Source organism: Monopterus albus, unplaced genomic scaffold (genome assembly GCF_001952655.1).
Source record: "Monopterus albus unplaced genomic scaffold, M_albus_1.0 scaffold38.1, whole genome shotgun sequence".
NCBI lineage: Eukaryota > Metazoa > Chordata > Actinopteri > Synbranchiformes > Synbranchidae > Monopterus > Monopterus albus.
In genome coordinates, this window is record NW_018127918.1 from 2,812,943 (window position 1) to 2,832,233 (window position 19,291).

The 19,291-nt window shown below is 38.2% G+C and overlaps 4 protein-coding genes across 7 annotated transcripts in view; 3 read left to right on the forward strand and 1 right to left on the reverse strand.

The window, feature by feature from the left end:
* The window catches only part of foxred1 (FAD-dependent oxidoreductase domain containing 1), a 34,302-nt gene extending 33,702 nt beyond the window's left edge, over positions 1 to 600 (reverse strand). The window contains exon 1 of the mRNA XM_020598602.1: positions 423 to 600. The gene's annotated coding sequence lies outside the window, so the exon portion shown is untranslated. The remainder of the gene's footprint in view (positions 1 to 422) is intronic.
* Positions 1 to 19,291, forward strand: part of rad51d (RAD51 paralog D) — a 477,561-nt gene that overhangs the window by 407,914 nt on the left and 50,356 nt on the right. The window lies entirely within an intron of this gene.
* Positions 1 to 19,291, forward strand: part of LOC109959351 (N-acetyltransferase 9-like) — a 561,041-nt gene that overhangs the window by 215,718 nt on the left and 326,032 nt on the right. The window lies entirely within an intron of this gene.
* The window catches only part of LOC109959335 (F-BAR and double SH3 domains protein 2-like), a 24,412-nt gene continuing 10,561 nt past the window's right edge, over positions 5,441 to 19,291 (forward strand). For both annotated transcript variants that reach the window (XM_020598593.1, XM_020598594.1), the window contains exons 1-9: positions 5,441 to 5,649; positions 8,085 to 8,182; positions 11,769 to 11,814; positions 15,190 to 15,266; positions 15,890 to 16,034; positions 17,168 to 17,301; positions 18,621 to 18,675; positions 18,766 to 18,894; positions 18,982 to 19,104. In XM_020598593.1, coding sequence (XP_020454249.1) covers positions 5,629 to 5,649; positions 8,085 to 8,182; positions 11,769 to 11,814; positions 15,190 to 15,266; positions 15,890 to 16,034; positions 17,168 to 17,301; positions 18,621 to 18,675; positions 18,766 to 18,894; positions 18,982 to 19,104 — 828 coding nt within the window. In that variant the 5' untranslated portion in view covers positions 5,441 to 5,628. The remainder of the gene's footprint in view (positions 5,650 to 8,084; positions 8,183 to 11,768; positions 11,815 to 15,189; positions 15,267 to 15,889; positions 16,035 to 17,167; positions 17,302 to 18,620; positions 18,676 to 18,765; positions 18,895 to 18,981; positions 19,105 to 19,291) is intronic.

A 19,291-nucleotide genomic window follows, 5' to 3' on the forward strand; every position in this document is an offset into this window, starting at 1 on the left:
TCTCTACCTGTTTCTTAATTCCTTTTTCTCACCTTTTCATGTTATTTCTATACGATTATCAAAATAGTTGTGAATTTATTGTAGGTGATCCAGAGTGCAGCCTGTACGTGAGACCGGGAAAGTGTGTGTGTTTCTGGGGTCAGATTAGGATTAATATGAGTTTTTTTGTAAATCAGAGATTAGCTAACAAACAGACAATGTGGAAAATTATTTCGATGGCAAATTTTATGTCTCACATTTATGGTTTGGGATTAAAGTTATAAACTGTACACTTACTTTGAGCTGTAAGGAGAGATGGTGTTCTCGAGGGTTTTAGTTTTTGAGATATCCAAAGTAATCCGTTGGTAACTCACATTTCTTTTAGCGATCACAGTCGCGAGCCTCGCATATTGCTGAATACGTAGCATAATTAAAAATCTCACCTGTCCTGTTGAATGCATCTGGTCAGAGGATCGTCAGTGGATGTACAGGCAGCAAAATGGTTTTATGTGTGTCTCCGGTTCGTGAAATCACCAAGTGAAATAAACTTGCAAACCAAACTTTAATATTAACTCCTAACGTTTAACCGTTGGCTGAGTCTTTTGATCTTGCAGCCGTTGACGTAACATCCAACAAGAACGTAACACGTCCCCCCCCCCCTCCCCCTTCCCTCCCGCATATGCATATGTCATATGCACAGTTAGGAAACGCGTTTCCCTGTCTAATTCTTACCTTGCCACGTGAATGCCACACAATACAAGTGAAATTATAAAGTAGATGAGCAAGAACACAAATCTAAATAGACAGTAACACAAATCTAAGGCACTTTAAAGCAGCAGGTGAAGGAAGCAATAGAAATACAACAGGACCACAATACAATGCAATTATGCATGTGCGAAATGAGCATGTAAACGGTACAGATGGAATACATGAGGTAGATCCTGAGTCAGCTGTTTAGGAGTCTGATGGTAGTCGAAAAGAAAGAGTTTATTCAAAAAGAAAATGTTGATACAGTTTAATATACTATAACATCTACTTCAAAATATGAAAAAAGGAGGTACCCACTCGCAGAGCGCGTAACTAAGTGCCTAGCTGGGGACCTTTACACAAAAGCTTGGTGTGGTTTATATTAAAAGAACACCCACTGTCGCAAATTAAGTAAAATTCGCATTCACTCCATCATTACAGTAAAGAGTACAACCTCCCAACGAAATTCTCACAGAGCTCTTCCCTGCGCTCTGGCCACCGACGACCGCTATCTGCGGCAGGTCCAAGTTGCAGCTCTGGCCGATGGAGCTGAAGGCGTCCTGGAGCTTGTTAATGAGGGGAATGAGGTCTTCCATCCCCCGGTTTCCCATCGTGGCACCTCTGTCAGGCCAGCGGGGTCTCTCCTGATCCCCTCCCTTGTCAAATAAGCGCTAAAGTGTCGCTCTTAAAGCAAACCAAAAGTTTGTATCCTACTTGATACAGATGACCTGCAGTTGACCTGTGCTCTCAGTCTGGCTGAAGCGAATGAAAGCAGCAGGTCACTTTCTCCTGTCTCATGCTTTTTCTATTGTTCTGTCAGAATGATAATCTACCTACAGGCCTCACACCCCGAGGCCTGTTCCAATGCGTATTGACAAGCACTTCACTGGCTGGGCACCATATTAGCCACAAGAGGGCGCAGCAGAGAAAAAACCAGATGCAGAAGAACCACTGATCTACGTTATCTCACATGGTGCATTTACTATACTGTGTTGGAACCTGCTACAGTCAACTCAAAATGCTTAATGTCGCGAAACTGAATCAGATTTTTATTCTCATTAAACTGAATAGGGGGTGCAATTATAATCAATTCTTTACTCATTCAAGATAAACACTGTGTATTCTAATTGCTCTGGTGATGCTGCCTATGTAGTGTGAGATATCTGTGCCACTGCCTTTTGTTATTTTTTTTTTATGTGTGATTTAACCACATTGGATATTGTAATATTGAGAAAACTATAGCAATGCTTTACAAGGTATTTCAAGTAGTTGCCAATGATCAGGTTTAAGGAGCAAATCAAGAACTATTTCTGATTAGCAGCTAATTAATAGCTACTTGCACTATATCCATGAAGAATTATATAATAGATAACTAGTGTCTTAGATTTACAAATGTACACAATCATCAGTTAATAAATAATTCTGTTAACTCTGAATCATCTGCTAAATTGAAACCACTAGCCAGTAACTTCCTTCTTTGCGGTACTTATTTTTGTGACCACTTAGGCAAAGTGGTTCTTACACACATGATTACCTTATAACACTGATTAATTTTGGTGCCTTCCCAAGTAAAGTACAAACTGAAATATAACAAGTGAGCGTTTACTGAGAGTCATCGACTCCACCTCAACATAACAGGATTCCTAAACAAAATGCGCTGCCGTCCATAAATGAACGGCAGGGCATCCCCTGAGCTCATCTGTTTGTTCAACTCCTGCATCTCCTCATTGGGGTGATCTTCAGGATTTTCCTGCAGAGGGAAAGGGCAGTGGTCAGATAAATGCAGTTGTTGCTCACATGTGCAAACCCATACACACACACACACACACACACACACACACACACACACACACACACACACACACACACACACACATGTGATATCTACCGTGCTAGCATTTGTGCCAGGTTTCCATCCCTCACGTTGTGTCCATGGGATTTTGTGTCTGTACAGTAGCAGTAGTAAAACCAAAGCCATCACTAACAATCCCAGACATACCGCAACAACAGTCTTCATTATATCTGAGGAACAACAGTAGAAACTGTGAAAGAACACAGGCTATCATCAAACTATCTCTGCCCTCAGAATTCATGCACAAAGGAGAGGATGTGTGTGTTTGTGTTGCAGACGTGATTGTACATATAGGCAGGTATGAACAGCAGTTGTCTGAAGTTACCGAAGTCTGGAGGGTCATCACGGGGCCCCGCCAGACTAGAGCTTTGTGTTGTCACTGCCTGCAGAGCTGGAGGGCCTGAAAGCCATGCATCCAAATTTGTAAAATTATGGAACCTGACCTTTCATGTATTAAATGTCAATATCAAAAATAACTAGTAACTGTACCTATTAATACTTGGACTGCACTTCATTTTCAGAGCTATATTAGGTTTAATCACAGTATGTTTGTGTTATACAGTACAGTGGAATATAATACTAGAGTTCTCAGTGTACTCACCTACACAAAGGTGGAATTTGGTGTATTTGTCTTGCAGCCTTGTTTTATCAGAGCCACACCAATAAATTCCAGAGTCAGCTGTGCTCAGATTTTTGATGTGCACAAAAATGTGTTGGTTTCCTTTGTCCTCACTTATAGAAAACTTGCCATTAACACCTTCTCTGTCCAGTTCTGTTGTATGTATTCGCTCTTCACCTTTGAAAGGATTGTACAGCCTTGCACAGGAACCTATCAGTGTTCTCAGAGCTCTTGGGATATGGACACTTAATTTGTGCAGATTCACCAGTAACATGAGATGTTGCCACTGGTGTAATCTCATCCCAATCTGAAAAACAAACTCTACATCAATGCAACATCTATTCCACAGCTAAATTAAATTTTTCTGTAGACATGTGCTTTTTATGCACATACGCTTGTGTTATGTAGGTTTGTTTGCCGTGACAGGTAACTACAAGTCTGTACTTACTCAAAATGTTGAGGTGACTCTCAATTAAACATTCACTGGAATTACTGGCAGCTCTTTTCATGGCACACTGGTGTCTACCATATATTGGATTATGTAAAATTAAAATTCCTGGAAAATTGATTTATAATCTCTCTTCATTACATTCAATATGGCTAAATAAGCTAAAGTCTTACTAATAATTGAACATTCCAAAACTCCAGTTAATCTGGTTCATCAGGACTGAGCAGGTGTGGTTTGACCTGGTTTAACTGACTGTGACCAAACAGCTGTCCTCAGACTGGGAGTGAAAACAATGTGACATCACTTTTTTTTTATCAGAGCCCCACGCAAGCAAGGAAAAAAAAACAAAAATACAGAAGTATTTCATGTGAAATTGCTAAAATGGTTCAAACTTTGGCACAAATAGAGTGTTCGAGTAGGACTCCATCACCCATAGTAGGAACCTGATGGAAAAAAATGAGGTTTCAGGGCCTTAACTGATCCATTAATCTATACATAACTGTTAATGTTGCTGTAGCAGATGGATTGAGCTAGATTTAACCACTATTCATCCTATATTTTAATATATAACAGAACATAATATTTTATAGACATGCTTTGTATGTAAAACTGTTACCCACATAGTAACTAGTAACTATAACTATAAAAAAGTACAATATGTAGAGGGGTAGAAGTTAAAAGAGAAATACTTAAATAAAGTAGCTCAAAATGAAACCAAAATTGTACATTATAATAAAACTGTAGAGTAAAATACAAACCAAATGTTCATATACTTAGGTATTTTATCCAATAAACCATCAGGTCTCTGCAAAGGTATTTTACACAACATTTTACGTCTGCATTGTACTTACACTTAATGTCAACTGGTCCTCCTTTCTTTTCTGTCACAGACAAACTCACACAAGCTGTCATAAAAATAAATAAATTATATTTTATCAAAACACAGTCAACATATTTAAAATAAAATAAATTTCACACACAAAACAATTACAAGAACAAAATAATCATTTCACCTGTCATTAAGAAGATAAGGATATTTAGTGATATCCCCATTGTCTCAGTCCAGCTTTTCCCAGTTTTGATGTAAAGTCAAATATAACCGCACTTCACAGAACAACGTCCACAATGTCTCTCTTATGTCTGGATCCAAAAGAATGGCAATACCTGTTGCTTGTATCCAGACTACAGGTGTTAGTGATTAGGTATCAGTTTATTCTTTCCAGAAGGCAGGATAGAGTATTCAAAATCTGCTTTAATAGACAATTAAAAACTTAAATGTATTTCAGCTGTTTGTTGTGCAGATTCATTTGAATTCACAGATGAACAAGTGACAGTGTGCTATATCTATTACTGTGGAAATTTATTACATCGCTTGGAATTTATTTTAATTTAAACCTCTTCAGGCCCAGGCTGAATTTCAATGGACATAAAGTGTATATTGATGTCAGCATAGAGCCGTACAGTGGCTCTCAATGTGTACATACATGTCAACAAGCAAGGGAATGTGGGAGATAAAAAAAGAGTAAAGTACTTATAAATAGAGACATATACACACAGTTTAGATACTGTTTTTCAGATAGATATATACAAAGGTATATTTACAAGGTATTGCATTGGGGCTTGTTCTTTTATAAACATTTACCATTCAAAATGTTACTTTTTGAATCCTCTGCCCCTATTTAGAAAACTGGAAGTAAGGAAGTAGTATTTATATCTGACGGCCTTCGATCTATTATTTTGAAAATATGTTTGGAAACTATGACCGGAAGCGTCCTGTTTCATTGTGGTAGATTGACGCTTTGTGTTTTCTGTTCCCTGGGGCCACAGTGTTTTCAACGGGACTCAGTACTTGCTGGGTTCGCAATGGCTGCTTGACCCAGGATGAAAATTTCTCCTTTTCTTATCATTTGTTTAGGTCATTTGTATAACGTTTCAGGATAAACTTTCGTCGTTCCTGTGTAGTTTTTATGTCAAAAAATAAGGATGCAACCTCCACCGAGAAAGGTGAGTTTTCGTTGTAGCTTTCAAAGCTAATGTTGCTTGTCTGAAAACGCTCTCGACGAACTGGTGCATATTTAATGGTTGAAAGTGTGCGCTTTGTTGTTGGCCAGCAGGTTTAAACGATAAGCATACTTTTTAATTCTGAACATGTGTACTAGTTTGTCTTACAGATTTAATTTGCCCATGTTGTTTTCGTTTAATAGCAGCGAGGAAGAAAACTTTAAAAAGTCCAATGTACCACAATTTTAGGGAGAATAGCCCCGTTAATGAGCCCCGCTCCCTCGCGAACGTAGACATGTTCTTACCAAAAACATTCAAAACATGACAGTGTAAACTGTTTTCCATTTCGACAAAGTGCGTTCAGCTGTCGTTTCACATCGGTGCACAAATGATTTACCAAGAAGCACTTTAGTGCAAGTAAATATAACTTTGCCTCACGCAGGTCCTATTGCCATCCACAGTCTAACTCATTAGCTGAGTTGAGCGAGATTGTGACAATAGTAGGTAAAAAGTTTGGATTTTATGCAAATGAAATGCAGTTTCCGTTTTTTGTTTATGCCGAGTTTGAGAGTGGATAAACAAGTATTCAAATAAGTCATGATATGTTATTAAAATATGTTTGGTGTTACGAAACGTCAAATAAACATATTTTTTGCATGTAGTTTGGTCAACATTTATGCCGTGCAACAAAGTATGTGGGTGGGAAAACATGGGGTATTTATAACTTACAATAGCCCACTACGCATAAGTGTAAGCTATAGCTTTAAGCGTTTTACTTACAGCAGTAAACTTTAAATCACAAAGTTCAGCTGTGTGTGGTTGTGCGCGTTTCATATTCCAATAACATGGCTCAGCAGCGCAGAATATTAAGCCTTTGTGCACAGGTACGTTTTGCAATATTTTGATAAGGGCGGTAAAATGCATGTTGGTTTATGGTTATTTTTGTTTAATGTGAAAAGCTTTATGGACTGCCTAAAGATTTTATGTGTCTTAGTTTAGTGTGTCTTTTTTTCTGATGGTTATGGGAAAAAGTACTTTTAAAATCATGAAATTAAAGCAGGCAGTCGGACTCTCTTGTATTGATATATGATTGCAGTAGCTGAGTGTGTTTAAACAATTGCAATGCATTATATATATATATACAGTCACAAGAAAAGGTAATGGCACTGTTTGCAGTGCCCTGGTTTTCTGAATTCAGAATCAGCTTTATTAGCCAGGTGAGTTGGACACACAAGGAATTTGACTCTGGTACAGTGGCTCTCAGTGTGTATGTACAGTGTTCTTCTGTAAGGCAACGAGTAGACAAGTAAACAACATAAGACAGAGAACAAAAAAAAAAGAAAAATAATGTGCAAACAAGAAAAAGGAATGTGCATTAGGAAAATAAAATATAAAGTACATTTAATGCACACACAGTTTAGATGCAGTTAGATCTTCCTAAAGTCCTCTGTCATCTCCTCTTTTTTGAGTGTATTAAAATTTAAAGTTAAAATTAAGAGACAAGTTAGCCTTGGTCAAATGGAATACTTTGTCAGCACACAAAAGGTAAAAATCTTCTACATAAATGTAATGTCATCAAAACTGCTTGTTTTTATTCAGCCAACAGTCCGAAACCTAAAAGTATTCAGTTTACTGTAACAGCCAAAAAAGCAGCAGATCATCACAATGGAGAAGCTTGACATTTTTACTAGAAACTAACTTGCAATGAATGAGAATCAAAATAGATGCAGATTATTCTTCTGTTGATCAGATAATTGCTTTACTAATTGTGTCAGCTTTAAGCTTGATAAGACATATTTGCTTCTAAGTAGGAAGACTTACTGCTCAGACCACCGCTCGGCGCTCTACAACCACCTGAATTTAACATCCACCAGCTCAGTAACCGCTTGCTATTTGACTTTGAAAGATTAAGGTTTGGGAATATTCTCAGCAAATCCCATAAAAAGATTAAAGTTAAAGTGAACTGTCAAAGAAAAGCATCAGTTCCTCACATCTGAGAAGTTTAAAAATTTTAACATTTTTGTTTAAACATGACCAAAACAATGAAGCTATTATCAAATCTTTATGTCTTGATTGTTGAACTTTCATTTGGATCACAAGGAATAAAAAGCTTTTTTCCTGTTGATGGCACTCTCGGTTGTCAGTAATGCGAACTGGTCACTGCACTTCATAATTTATCGGCCAATGTGAAACCCAGAGAGAATGACTCTTGCCTGGCCAGAGCTACTGCCTGACAATAAGTGGAGTTTATTTTTACTAACACCAATTGTGAGCTCAGCTGAATCAACACTGGCCTCTAGAGTCTTTCGTCCACCTTTGAGAAATATTTTGCCAAATTCCCTGGTGGTTTTCAAATAGGACAAATCTTTCCAGTCTCTTTATATCACCTGAAGTAAAAAAGATTCTTTCTAAAAAGCTATCTTTTCTTCTTCCTTCAGGTTCGGGTCACCCAGGGACTGAAACAAACCCATGCAGAGCAGATGAGCAGATTACACATCAAGCATCAAGCAGAATGTGACCTCCTGGAAGACCTGAGGTGAGCAGTCAAGAGGTCAAGCTGTAGTCCGGTTGCAGAGTGCCACCTTACCCCCATAACACCCACCCCCCAAACACCAGGTTTTGACTTGCAAAACAAACAAAAGAACATTAGCATATTGATTTCATAGTCAGCCTTGTGAAGTGCCTTGTTAATGGCTAACTAGCTAGATTTTGGTTTCACTGCTTTCTTAAAACCCTTATTTTTAACCCCAAGTTCTCCTTGAAGGATAGACCATCCATACAACCCGTGGCTGGGCCTACTGTTGTTGTTGTTGTTGTTGTTGTTTTTTGTGTTATCCTTTCCTGAATACAAGACTCCCAATATCATTCACACCACTCCAGACACCACCCTGTGTTTACATTCTTGTTCCCGCTACCTGGCATCTGCTTTTGCCGACATCACACAAGTTGTGAATGACGGCAGGCTTTTATCTGTCAGGTACCAACATGTAGTCTGTCGTGTCCTTCATTGAAGTTGCAGCAAGAATTTATGACTGTATAACTGTATAGTTTTACAGTGACCATCTTATCAATCTTATCAACCATCTTGTGTAGTCTGGACCCAGCATAAAGAAGCCTTTTCTCTTGTAAAAGTGAAGTATGAAATGACACCACTTCTGTGAATACAGAACATAAAACCTTACTTGTGTTGTCAGTATATGAGCAACATACTCTCACTCTCTGCTGTCAAGTTCTTCATGGGGGTAGAATAATTTTCTCTGGCAGTTAGTGTCAGATGGTCTTTTTGAGCCCTGTATCATGCCATTCAGTCACCCCGCTAATTTTTGGCTTGTTTCTATGGTAAAAACATTGAGGAACCAAGGCTGGATGATACATTGAAATAGTTCAATTATTTAGAGTTATTAGCTTTGCACAGTGTGTAAAATATCTACATTGGGAAATCTGGGTTGTCATAACATGCTTAAAAGGGTCATTTCTAGTCAAAAAGCAATGCAAGTGATAGCTGCTAGATTATTTGTCTTAGAGTCATGAAAATCCAGTTAACTCTGACATCAGTAATTGCATTGTCTGCACACCTGCCGAAGATTACATGACTGTCTTGAGTCCAGGTGGCTAGCTACCTGTGGTAGTGTCATAGTGAATTAAATCTCTGAGGGTGACACACTAAAAAAAGACTGCACATTGATCTCAGTTTGCATTTTTTGAAGAAGAATTAAGATTATGAGACTTGAAAGCACTGGTGTCTACTGAATCGTATGTAGATTCTAGCTAATGCTAACTAGCCAGCTGTCTGCAGATATCAGGTCAAGTAGCACAAACAGCAGGAGCAGCTGAATCGACTCATAGTCTTTTCTGTCCCTATCTGTACTGAAGCTGATTAGAAAGTGAGTGGTTGTGCTATGGTAGAAGCAGTTTCAAATGATTTGGTTGTTCAACATTTTTGCAGGGGAAAACAAAAACATTAAATGCTGAATTGCCCCAAGCTTGAAAAAAATGAGACTATTTTTGTCCATATTGCCTTATCCTGTGGGAGCTGCTGCGACGCAATCAGAAGAGACTCCAGGAAGTTACTGGTCCCGCCCAACTAGTCTGGCACATAACCTCCATCATGCAATAGCAGTTTGTAGTGATAACATTACAAATTTAGTTTGGATAATCAAACAGGATGTAATGTCTTAATTATAACTTTAGAGGTGCTTATTTTTGTTATGTATAGAGAGTCAGGCAAGCTGTTTACCCATTTTCCCAGTCTTTATGCTAAGTTAACTGGCTGTTGGCTGTAGCTTCATATTTAGCACATAGACATGAGTGGAAAAAGCAACAAACAACCCATAAATCTGCACTTTTTGTAGGAGCTGCTGTCACCAGTGCTCCACCTCTGTTCAATAACACTCTATTCAAAAAGAATGTGCTGTGAATATGCAAATGTATAGTTGTCAGATATTAAACAGCCCCCACTTTTAAAATATAATTTCCAGAAAAACTTCTTGTGCTCAGGCCAACTAGTAATTTAATGGTTAGACCTTATTCATGTCTAATTAAAAGTTAGACCGTGTTACCCACACACAGTATGATGCGGTTTGTTCTCTTATAGTTGTACAATTGGGCTATTCTAGCTTCTGTCTCTGGCCCTTTTTATTTTATCACAGTTTAACACTATCAGCCACCTAAATCGAAAAACAAAGGTGGATTAGTCTTTAGAGTACTAGGATCAGGACCAAGTAAACAAAGGGTATAGACATCTTTAGCTCTGTGTTTAGATGCATTTTAAAGGTAGAAAAACCAAAGGTTGTGGTTTTGTTTTCAGTCTTTGTTTTGGGTTGAATTGACAATCTACTGGCTCCCCACTTGCTGTCTGTGGTTGGTGGCAAAGCTCTGAACCTCCAAACATCTGGAAGTTAAAAGTTATAGAGAGTTGCCAGATGTTCTGACTGCCCTGAATCGCTCGCCGTGAGAGGCTCAGTAAACATTACTGTCCGAACAATGTGAAACTTGACTGGAACAAAATTCACATAGGTCACTTCCTGGTTGTAGACGAGAAATGATTCAGCAAACTGGAAGTTGCATCTGTTTTTCAGTAAAAGCTCTTTTTGGGAAAATGGCAGAAAAAAAAAGAAGAGCGGGAGTCTTGGAAATGACGGAAGAGGAAAGTTCCCAGGAAGTATGCCAGATTGTTTAGAGTCAGGCTGGAGCATGGCAGTCTAGTCTCCACATGTTTAATGGCTTAATTGATGATTTCGCTATAGTCAATTTTTTCCTGAGGCACTGACCCTTCTTTTTAATTTGCTTTGCAGTTTAGCTTGTTCCTTCATTCCCTGTAATGCTTAAACACCAATACAAAAACAGTATTTACCGACATACTTTGCATTTTGCAACACGTTTTTTTCATTTGTAAATTTATTACAAACACGCAGAGGGAAAAGTCAGAACAAACTGATTAGAAGTAGAAAAGGTAGACCAACAGAAAATACACATTTTAAACACCTCTTGAACAATAAAACTTTGAAAAATGAATTATTTAATACAATTTTTAATTTAATGTATAATTTTTACATTTAATTGTAATAATTTTTTTATTTAATGTTTTAATTATTTAACTTAAATTTTTTGAGATATTTCCACATTAGCTTTAGTAAAGAAATTTAAAAAATCAGGAATAAAAATTTAATATGGTTAACATTCATTAATTCATATAAAATAAAAGACAACAAACATCTAGAAAATCAGAAAATGGGAGATAGAGTCAGGCCTGAATAGCTGAAGAAGACTGGTATAATATACATAAAAGCCAGACCAAGATCATAAATTGGGCCTAAAGAACATGATCCAACACGTTCTGACTCTAAAGTCAAAATTAATAGAAAGGGAGACAATTCCAAAGCTGGAGGCAGTCAGATTCTCTTTTTTTTTCCATTTCCATTTTCATTTTGGCACGAGGTTGTGAAAATATTCATAGTATCATTCATAGTAGTTGCTCTTCTGTCACATTATGCGGCATAATGTCAGATCAGTTTGTGGTAAAACAGGCGGCAACTGGCACTTTGTTTCCCCCAATATAGTATCTTGTATTTACTATTATTGATGATTGTACTAAAACCATTTGCTTTTCTTCTTCTCTCCAGGAGTTTCAGCCTTAAGAGGGCAGCTGTAGAGAGGGACTACGCTCAGGTAAATCTGAAGTCTTGCTAGACTTTGTCACAGTGCTCCTGATGCTTGTTAACTTCATCACTGCCCTGCCTTGTCATTAGTGTTACAAAAAATATAGTTATTTTGTACAAAATTGTTCTCAAAAGACACCATATGACAGTGGGGTTGAGGATGTGGCCTTCAGAACGCTCTTAGTTCTCATGTTGCCAGATACTGTAAATCATGAATGATAACTAGCCACTAAAAAAAAAAATCACAGAGAGACACAACTACCATGAGCGATCCACTGCCTTGTTTCCTCCTCACTTTGTCATTTTTATCCACATCTTCCTGGAAACATCAGTTGACTGTCTGAAAATCCATTTGTTGTCTGTTCAAATTGTGTTCGGGTTTTGCAGCCCTGTGAGGAATGTTCACCACCATTGTGAAGAGAGGGGTCTGTAGTTATCCAGCTAGCAACCTAACGTGTGATTTCCTGTGTGTGTGTCTGATCCTGTTTCATGAAGCAGGCTCAGAATAACAGTGCCTTTTGTGAAAAGTTAGTCTTGAATAGAAAGCAGACAAACTTAAAGCTAATATTACCAGAGTAAGGTAAGTTTCATTTATTGCAAGTATGGCCCGATCAGTACTAGATTTACAAGGTAGATACTGATGACAGTATTTATCCATATGTACAATATACGATCAGTGCCAGTCAAACTCACTTGGGTTGTCAAGCTTAGCGAAGAGAACCCAAAAATAGTATCTTATTACTGCTGTTGAAGATCTCTGATACCTGTATGTACATTATATATAATGCTCAACTGGGTTTGTGTTCATGTCCCCTTGTAGAAAAGATTTAAATGGTCTCAGAACAGGGGAACAGAAACAGAAGTACCACAATATCACTATAAAACAAGTATTTTAATAATCATTAACATCAGGTGAACCAGCCACAAGAGAAAAAAATTGTGACAGTTTGGGCTCAGTTTAAAAAAAAAAAAAAAAAAACTGATCCCAGAAGTTGTGGTGTGCAATTTGTGTTGCACAGCTACTTGGGGCAATTTGTGATTAACTACATGGTCTGTTTAAAATTAAGAGTATGTGCCTGGCAGCTGAATTATCAGTGTAGTTAACTAGTTTATACACTGACTAAGATGAGAATAAACAATGACAATGTCTGTGCTGTGTTGGCACATTTCAGTGGCAGAGGAATGTCTTAACCAAAAATGTGTAAGATTGGTTTATTTACTTGTATTTAAATGCAACTTATACAGTGTTACCTCACTTGTGCACGTGTATTATAATGTGAAAATGTACAACAGAGTAGTCAAACTAAAGCATGTGTGTATCCATTGAAGGGTGAAGATTAGCCTGCAGGTTAGTTTTGGCAACACTGTACAAGTGTCTTTTATTAGATGTGCACGCCCAGGTTATATCATTGTTTTGAAAGTCAGTATTCATCAAAACTGAGCAATGCAACACAGTTCTCTCCTCCCCTTCTTAGAAATACGTTGAGTCTTCTACAGGGATCATTTTGAAAGTTATTTGAGGGGATATGTAGTGATTTTTGTTGGAATTATAAATGTATTTCATAAAGATTTGTAGTGTAATGCACCATAGTGTTTTCTAAAATGATCTCATCAGCTAGACAGATTCTCTAGTGAATATTTGTCTCTTTTCTATCATTGTAAATTGAATATTTATATTTTAGACTGTTATTTGGACAAAGACATCTGGGACATTGGAATGGGCATTTTTCCAAATCTTTGACATTTTATAGAAACAATTATTCATAGATTAATTGAGAAAATAGCAGTAGCTTGATCAATAATAAAAATAATTGTTGTAGCCCCAAAAGTAAGCTGTCTTCATTGCTTATGAGTTTGAAAGGTGTTCTTTGTGCCACGCATGTGCTGTCTGCTAGTTATGTGATCATTTAGACACCAGCTGCCAATGGTTGAATCAAAGTGGGTCAGAGTGTCTCTGGAACGCTTCGTTCCCTTTGGTTACATCCCACTCTTTTCCCTTTAAAAAATTTTTTTCTCTTTACATTCCTTTTTCTGGGTCTCTTACACCTGCAAGCTGCTTTAACAGTTAGCCAATTGCTATTCAAATCACAGGGTGTGATAAAATGTCCTCCTCTGTGTGGCGCTTCCTCTGCTGTCCTGGCATCCCTCCTCCTCCTCCTCCCCTTCCCTTGTTCCCATCAAACTATTCAGGCGTGTCCTCTAGGCTAGCTCAGTTTGGCGATTCTCTCTCTATCTGAGTCCCACAATGGCTGGGTTTGTAGTGGGTTTTGAAGTGTTGGCACCAAGATCATGACGACCAACGCATTCAGAGCCACGGGCTTGCCTCAGGACCGCATAACAGGGTTGTCTTTTCACTGTGGACTCAGGAAGGATAGATGGCTCGTGCCATTAAGGGGCACTTGTTGGGGTTAGAGAACTAATCACTTGAGTGAGCACATGAAAATGTATAAACAGTGGTGTCTTTTCAAAAGAATATTAACATGAAGTGGAATAGCATCTTCTATCTGGAACAAGTAAATATAGCCTAATCTATGCAGTTCATTGTCACAGAAACCAAATATGGTCATGAGCTCTTTTATCCAACCACTTTGAATGTGACAGCGGTAGCTAAACCCAAACAAAATAATATCATATTCAGTGCAAAACAAAAAAAGTGAATCTAGCCAATTAGCGGTAGCTTTTATGCATCTTACTAGCTAGCACCATATTTACATATGTCACTACCACTTAGAACATCTGTACTATACTGAAAATATTCAACCTCTTTCTGCAGAAGTACATTTCATTGACATAACAAGCTAAGAAACAGCAGTTATCCCCCCCTCTTTTTTTTTTCTCTTGCCGTTTACTCTGTCCTGCTACTTTGGTCCTTCAAAGGTTAACCTCAATGCTGGCTGAGGAGAGGGAACCAAATATATCTCCAGGGGTGAATGTTGTCTAAATAAATGACCTTTTTCTTACCTACATCAGCATAAAACCTGCAAGTGAGCCAACTGCTAAACTGAGCTCTGGCTAATGTTGAATCACGCTGAAATCATTCTGCAGTGCAACTGACTGTAACTTTTAAAAGTGTGTCTTTAAATCAATGTGGTGTATTTCATACTGGTGCTGTGAATGGTGAATCTTAGTCACAATTGTTGAAGAAAAGTTAGTGTTTTTACAGACTTGCTGTCTGTTTTTTTTTTTTGCTTAAAGAGAAGAATATAGTGTCTCTTCATGCTTCTGTCTGTATGCTCTGGCTGGCTGGTGGTTTATAGGATAAGGTCTGAGGGGTCAGAATTCCTTTGAGTGTGGATCCTATGTGAAGATGAGATATAGGAAATGTGTATGGGTGTCAAATGTAAAAGGTCACCTTTGGTTTTGTCTTTCACTTCTTGTCTTCCAGGCCCTCCAGAAGTTGGCAAATCAGTATTTAAAGAGGGAATGGCCAGACAGTCTGACAGAAGAACAAGCAGACCACAGGTAAGGAAGGTTATTTCACCAAACAGACGACTGTTGTACTCTTTCTAATTTGACATTTTCTTGGAGCTAATGTTGAAGTCAGAAGTTTACATACCGTAGCCAGATATATTTAAACTCACAGCTCCTGAAATTTAATCCAAAAAACATTCCTTGTCTTATTTCAGTTAGGATCACTACTTTATTTTAAGAATGTGAAATGTCAGAATAATAGTCGAAAAAGATTTATTTCAGCTTTTATTCTTTTTATCACATTCCCAGTGGGTCAGAAGTTTACATACACTCAGTATTTGGTAACATTGTGTTTAAATTGGTTCATTTGGGTCAAATGTTTTTGGATGCCTTTCACAAGCTTCTTACAATAACATGCTGGAATTTTAGCTCCTTCCTCCTGACAGAACTGGTGGAACTGAGTCTGGTTGGTAGGCCTTCTTGCTCACACATGCATTTTTAGTTCTGCCCACAAATGTTGTATTGGATTGAGACGTGTAAGAGCAGCTTACATTCCCCCCCCACCCCCCACATTCTGCAGAAAGCTGAGGCATTGCTGGTTTTAAAAATTTTGGTCTTGCAAAATCATTTCTGAGCATTGTGAAAGAACCTGTATGTATTTGTGTTTGGTTTAGGAACATGTATTGTGTATGGAGGGCCTATTTGGAGGGCACAGTCCAGGTCACACAGTCCAGAATCAGTTCCTGTGATAACTACAAAGTCCAGGTTGCTGATCCAGCCAAAACAGCTCGACTGCAGAAGGAACAACAGCTGAGGAAGGTAATGCAGGTCAATCGCGCAACTCTGCTCAGGTTTCAGTCACTTTACATTTGTTGCATTCACACAACTGTTTGCACAGCTCCACTGATGTAATTCAGGGTGTGTGTCTTTGTGTTTCTAAAGGGTAAAGGGAAGTAGGTCTGAATCTGATGGAAGGTCAATCAAAATGTGCTTTGAAACTTGAATCATTGTTTTCAACAAGAATTGCATGTAACATTTATTTGGTTATTTCTCATCTTATTTGAACTAATTTAGCAGATATTTTTTTAAATGTTGGGGTGATACTACATTTTTGAAGCCACTGCTCATCAACTATCTAGTATCATTAAAGCTAAAATGCAAATGCATATAAGAAACATTACAAATGGTTTTTATTTTTTCCAGATATTACAAAAGTGTTAATATTTCATGTTTGTAATTAATAAGGCAAGCAAAAGATGAGGGGAGAGTGAGATTCTCAGTCTATTAAAACTGATTTGTTCCCTACTGCTCCTTATGATCAGTCACACAGTGTTTAATTACAGTCGAATTCACGATATAGTAGTTGAATTTTATAGTAGTATGAATTTTCTTTCCATAGTCTATAACGAAAGAAAAAACACTTAAACATTTTTACAGAAACTTTGTACAACATGAAAAATGTCAGTTAAACAACTCGCGTCACAGCCATCACCAGTGGGATCTGTATTTAAACACTGAGTGTAGTACTGATAAACAGTGCAATAAACGGTTTGCCAAATGAGGGCAGAAGTCACAGCAGTTGATCTTATCATTAACAATTAACCCACTATCAGTAATCTACCACACCGTACATCTGGAGTTCAGGCCTGTTCCCTGGTCATAAGGCTGAGGTCACCTTGATTCAGTGATGATGAAACAAAACCGGTGCGGTTCTCTGGTTTTTGCTGACTATGTTCTACTGCCTTCAGCCTACAATGCTGCTATTGTTCATCATCACCTTTAAGGAGACGCTGTACCAATATCATACCTTGTGCCTCTTAACCATATCGCTTGTAGATATGGTTAAGAGGCCTTTGCATATTTTTTAGGAGTTTGCACCGCAAGAATAATAATTTGGATAAATGTAAATCTCTCTCCTGTTTTTCTCTGTGTCTCCAACTTGTCCTCCACAGTGTATTGAACAGCTGACAGTGGTTCAAGCTGAGCTGCAGGAGTCAGTGAAGGAGCTGACCAAGAGCAGGAAGAAGTACCAGGAGGCTGAGACGATGGCACAGGCTGTCAGGGAAAAGGCAGAGTTGGATGCAAAGTATGAACCAAAAAGGTCTTCGTTTACATATAGTGATGCTAATAAACATGATGACATATGGGATTAAACTGATGTTGACTCTTGTTGCCTAGCACTAACCTGCAGGGCTGCTGGTATACTTGATTTTCACCAGTGTGTACACTTAAATGCCTTCAACAACATTATTGTTTTTTGTACTTGCTTCCATATGTTAGGTTTATCTGGAGGATTAAAATGTATATTAATCATGGGACGGTTTAGGGCCAAATCTTCCCCTGGGAAATTTTATAGCTTCCTTTCAACTTTGCTTGAAACAGTCACAGGAAGCGCCTAAAACAGTACACACTATATAAACAACTAGAACATATTGGACTAAATAGATTTACAAACTAGTTGTGATGTCACAAATCATCTACTTCTTACATAGTTTAAGCTCAAATCTTAGGGAAACTTTTTCCTTTTGGTAGATGAATGTGAAACTTTCTTCTAGAGTAAAACACATGCATCAGTCAAAGCCAAACGTGTTTGAATGGAAGGGGGACAACTGGAAGAACGTCATCGGCAGACTCTAGTGAAAATACTCGTTAGTTGCAGCCTAACAAACCTTCAGGCTGTTATTGAGGGAGCTTTTGTCTTCTCTCACTTTCAACACACACACACACACACACACACACACACACACACACACAGACAGAGTGACTACATCGACCTGCAAAATTAACTGTAAAAAAAACTTCTCGTGAGTGGAGGTCATTGAGGTACACAAAACGAATACTTCTCTTTTGACACTTCCTACATTTGTGTTGCAAGCTGTTACTGCTCTCATGTTGATTATTGCATTTACATGCACTTAACCCTTGTGTTCTGTTAAGGATCTTAAGTAACCAGGTTACACAGAGAAACCAGGTTACTGCAGTAACCTGTAGGATGTTTATCTTTTATGCAAGTCCAAAATTTTACGAAAGTTTCCTTTTTCACCTACACTGATTACGGTACCAGGTTTATTGTTTTGATTACTTTTAAGAAACAGCCTACCAGAGAAAGTCGGTGTGTATCCCTGTGCATGTAAACACACTGGTTTTTTTATTGCCTCTTTTTGATATCTTGCTTGATGTTCATCTTCTGCCCTGACTAGGTTTTAAGCTTAAGCCTTCAGAGAACAACTGTCCTTCTTGCTTTGTTCCCTCTGTTGACCATCAAGAATGTGGCCATACTTTGCTGCCATGATTTAAATTAATCACTTCCATATACTGCTAATATACATAATTCAAGCTACATGAAATATTACAAATTGGCATTTGTTGATATGTTCCCATTTAAAGTTATAAAGTTCTTTTCAGGTCCAAGCTAAGTCTGTTCCAGTCCAGATCCAGTCTCCAGAGAGCAAGCGTAAAGGTATGAGCCTTTCACATCCAAAAACCTGCTCTACATTTGGTGACATTTTGGTGCCGCAATCAATCAGTAGTTTGAACTTTTGCATTTCAGCTCAAAGCCAAGAGGAGCGAGTGTAACACCAAAGCGACCCATGCCAGAAATGACTACCTTCTCACGCTAGCTGCTGCTAATGCTCATCAGCAGTGCTACTACAACACAGACCTCATGGACTGCATCAAGGTGAAGGCATATATCTGAATGGGTTGGTGGGTTGTGGGATGTCAACATGTACAGCAAACCTTAAAACATTTTTTTCGGTGTTTTCAGATTTTAGATGGCAGAATCTATCACCAGGTCAAAGATTACCTGGTCTCACTGTGTCAGACTGAGCTGGAAACTTACCAGGCTGTCCACAACACCTTCAACCAGCTTTTGAACAGCTCAAATGGGGTAAGTGTTCAGAATCTACAGGACTACCAGTATAATTCATATCCATTTAATCTTTGGCAGAAGACAGGCACCGGCTTGCAGAGGACACTTGAATCTGTCATCAGACAGTGGTCTTTTATCAAGTTACTCATGGAACTAATGAGCGCTGTATTGATTAATTGATAGAACTTTTTGCTAATTAATCATT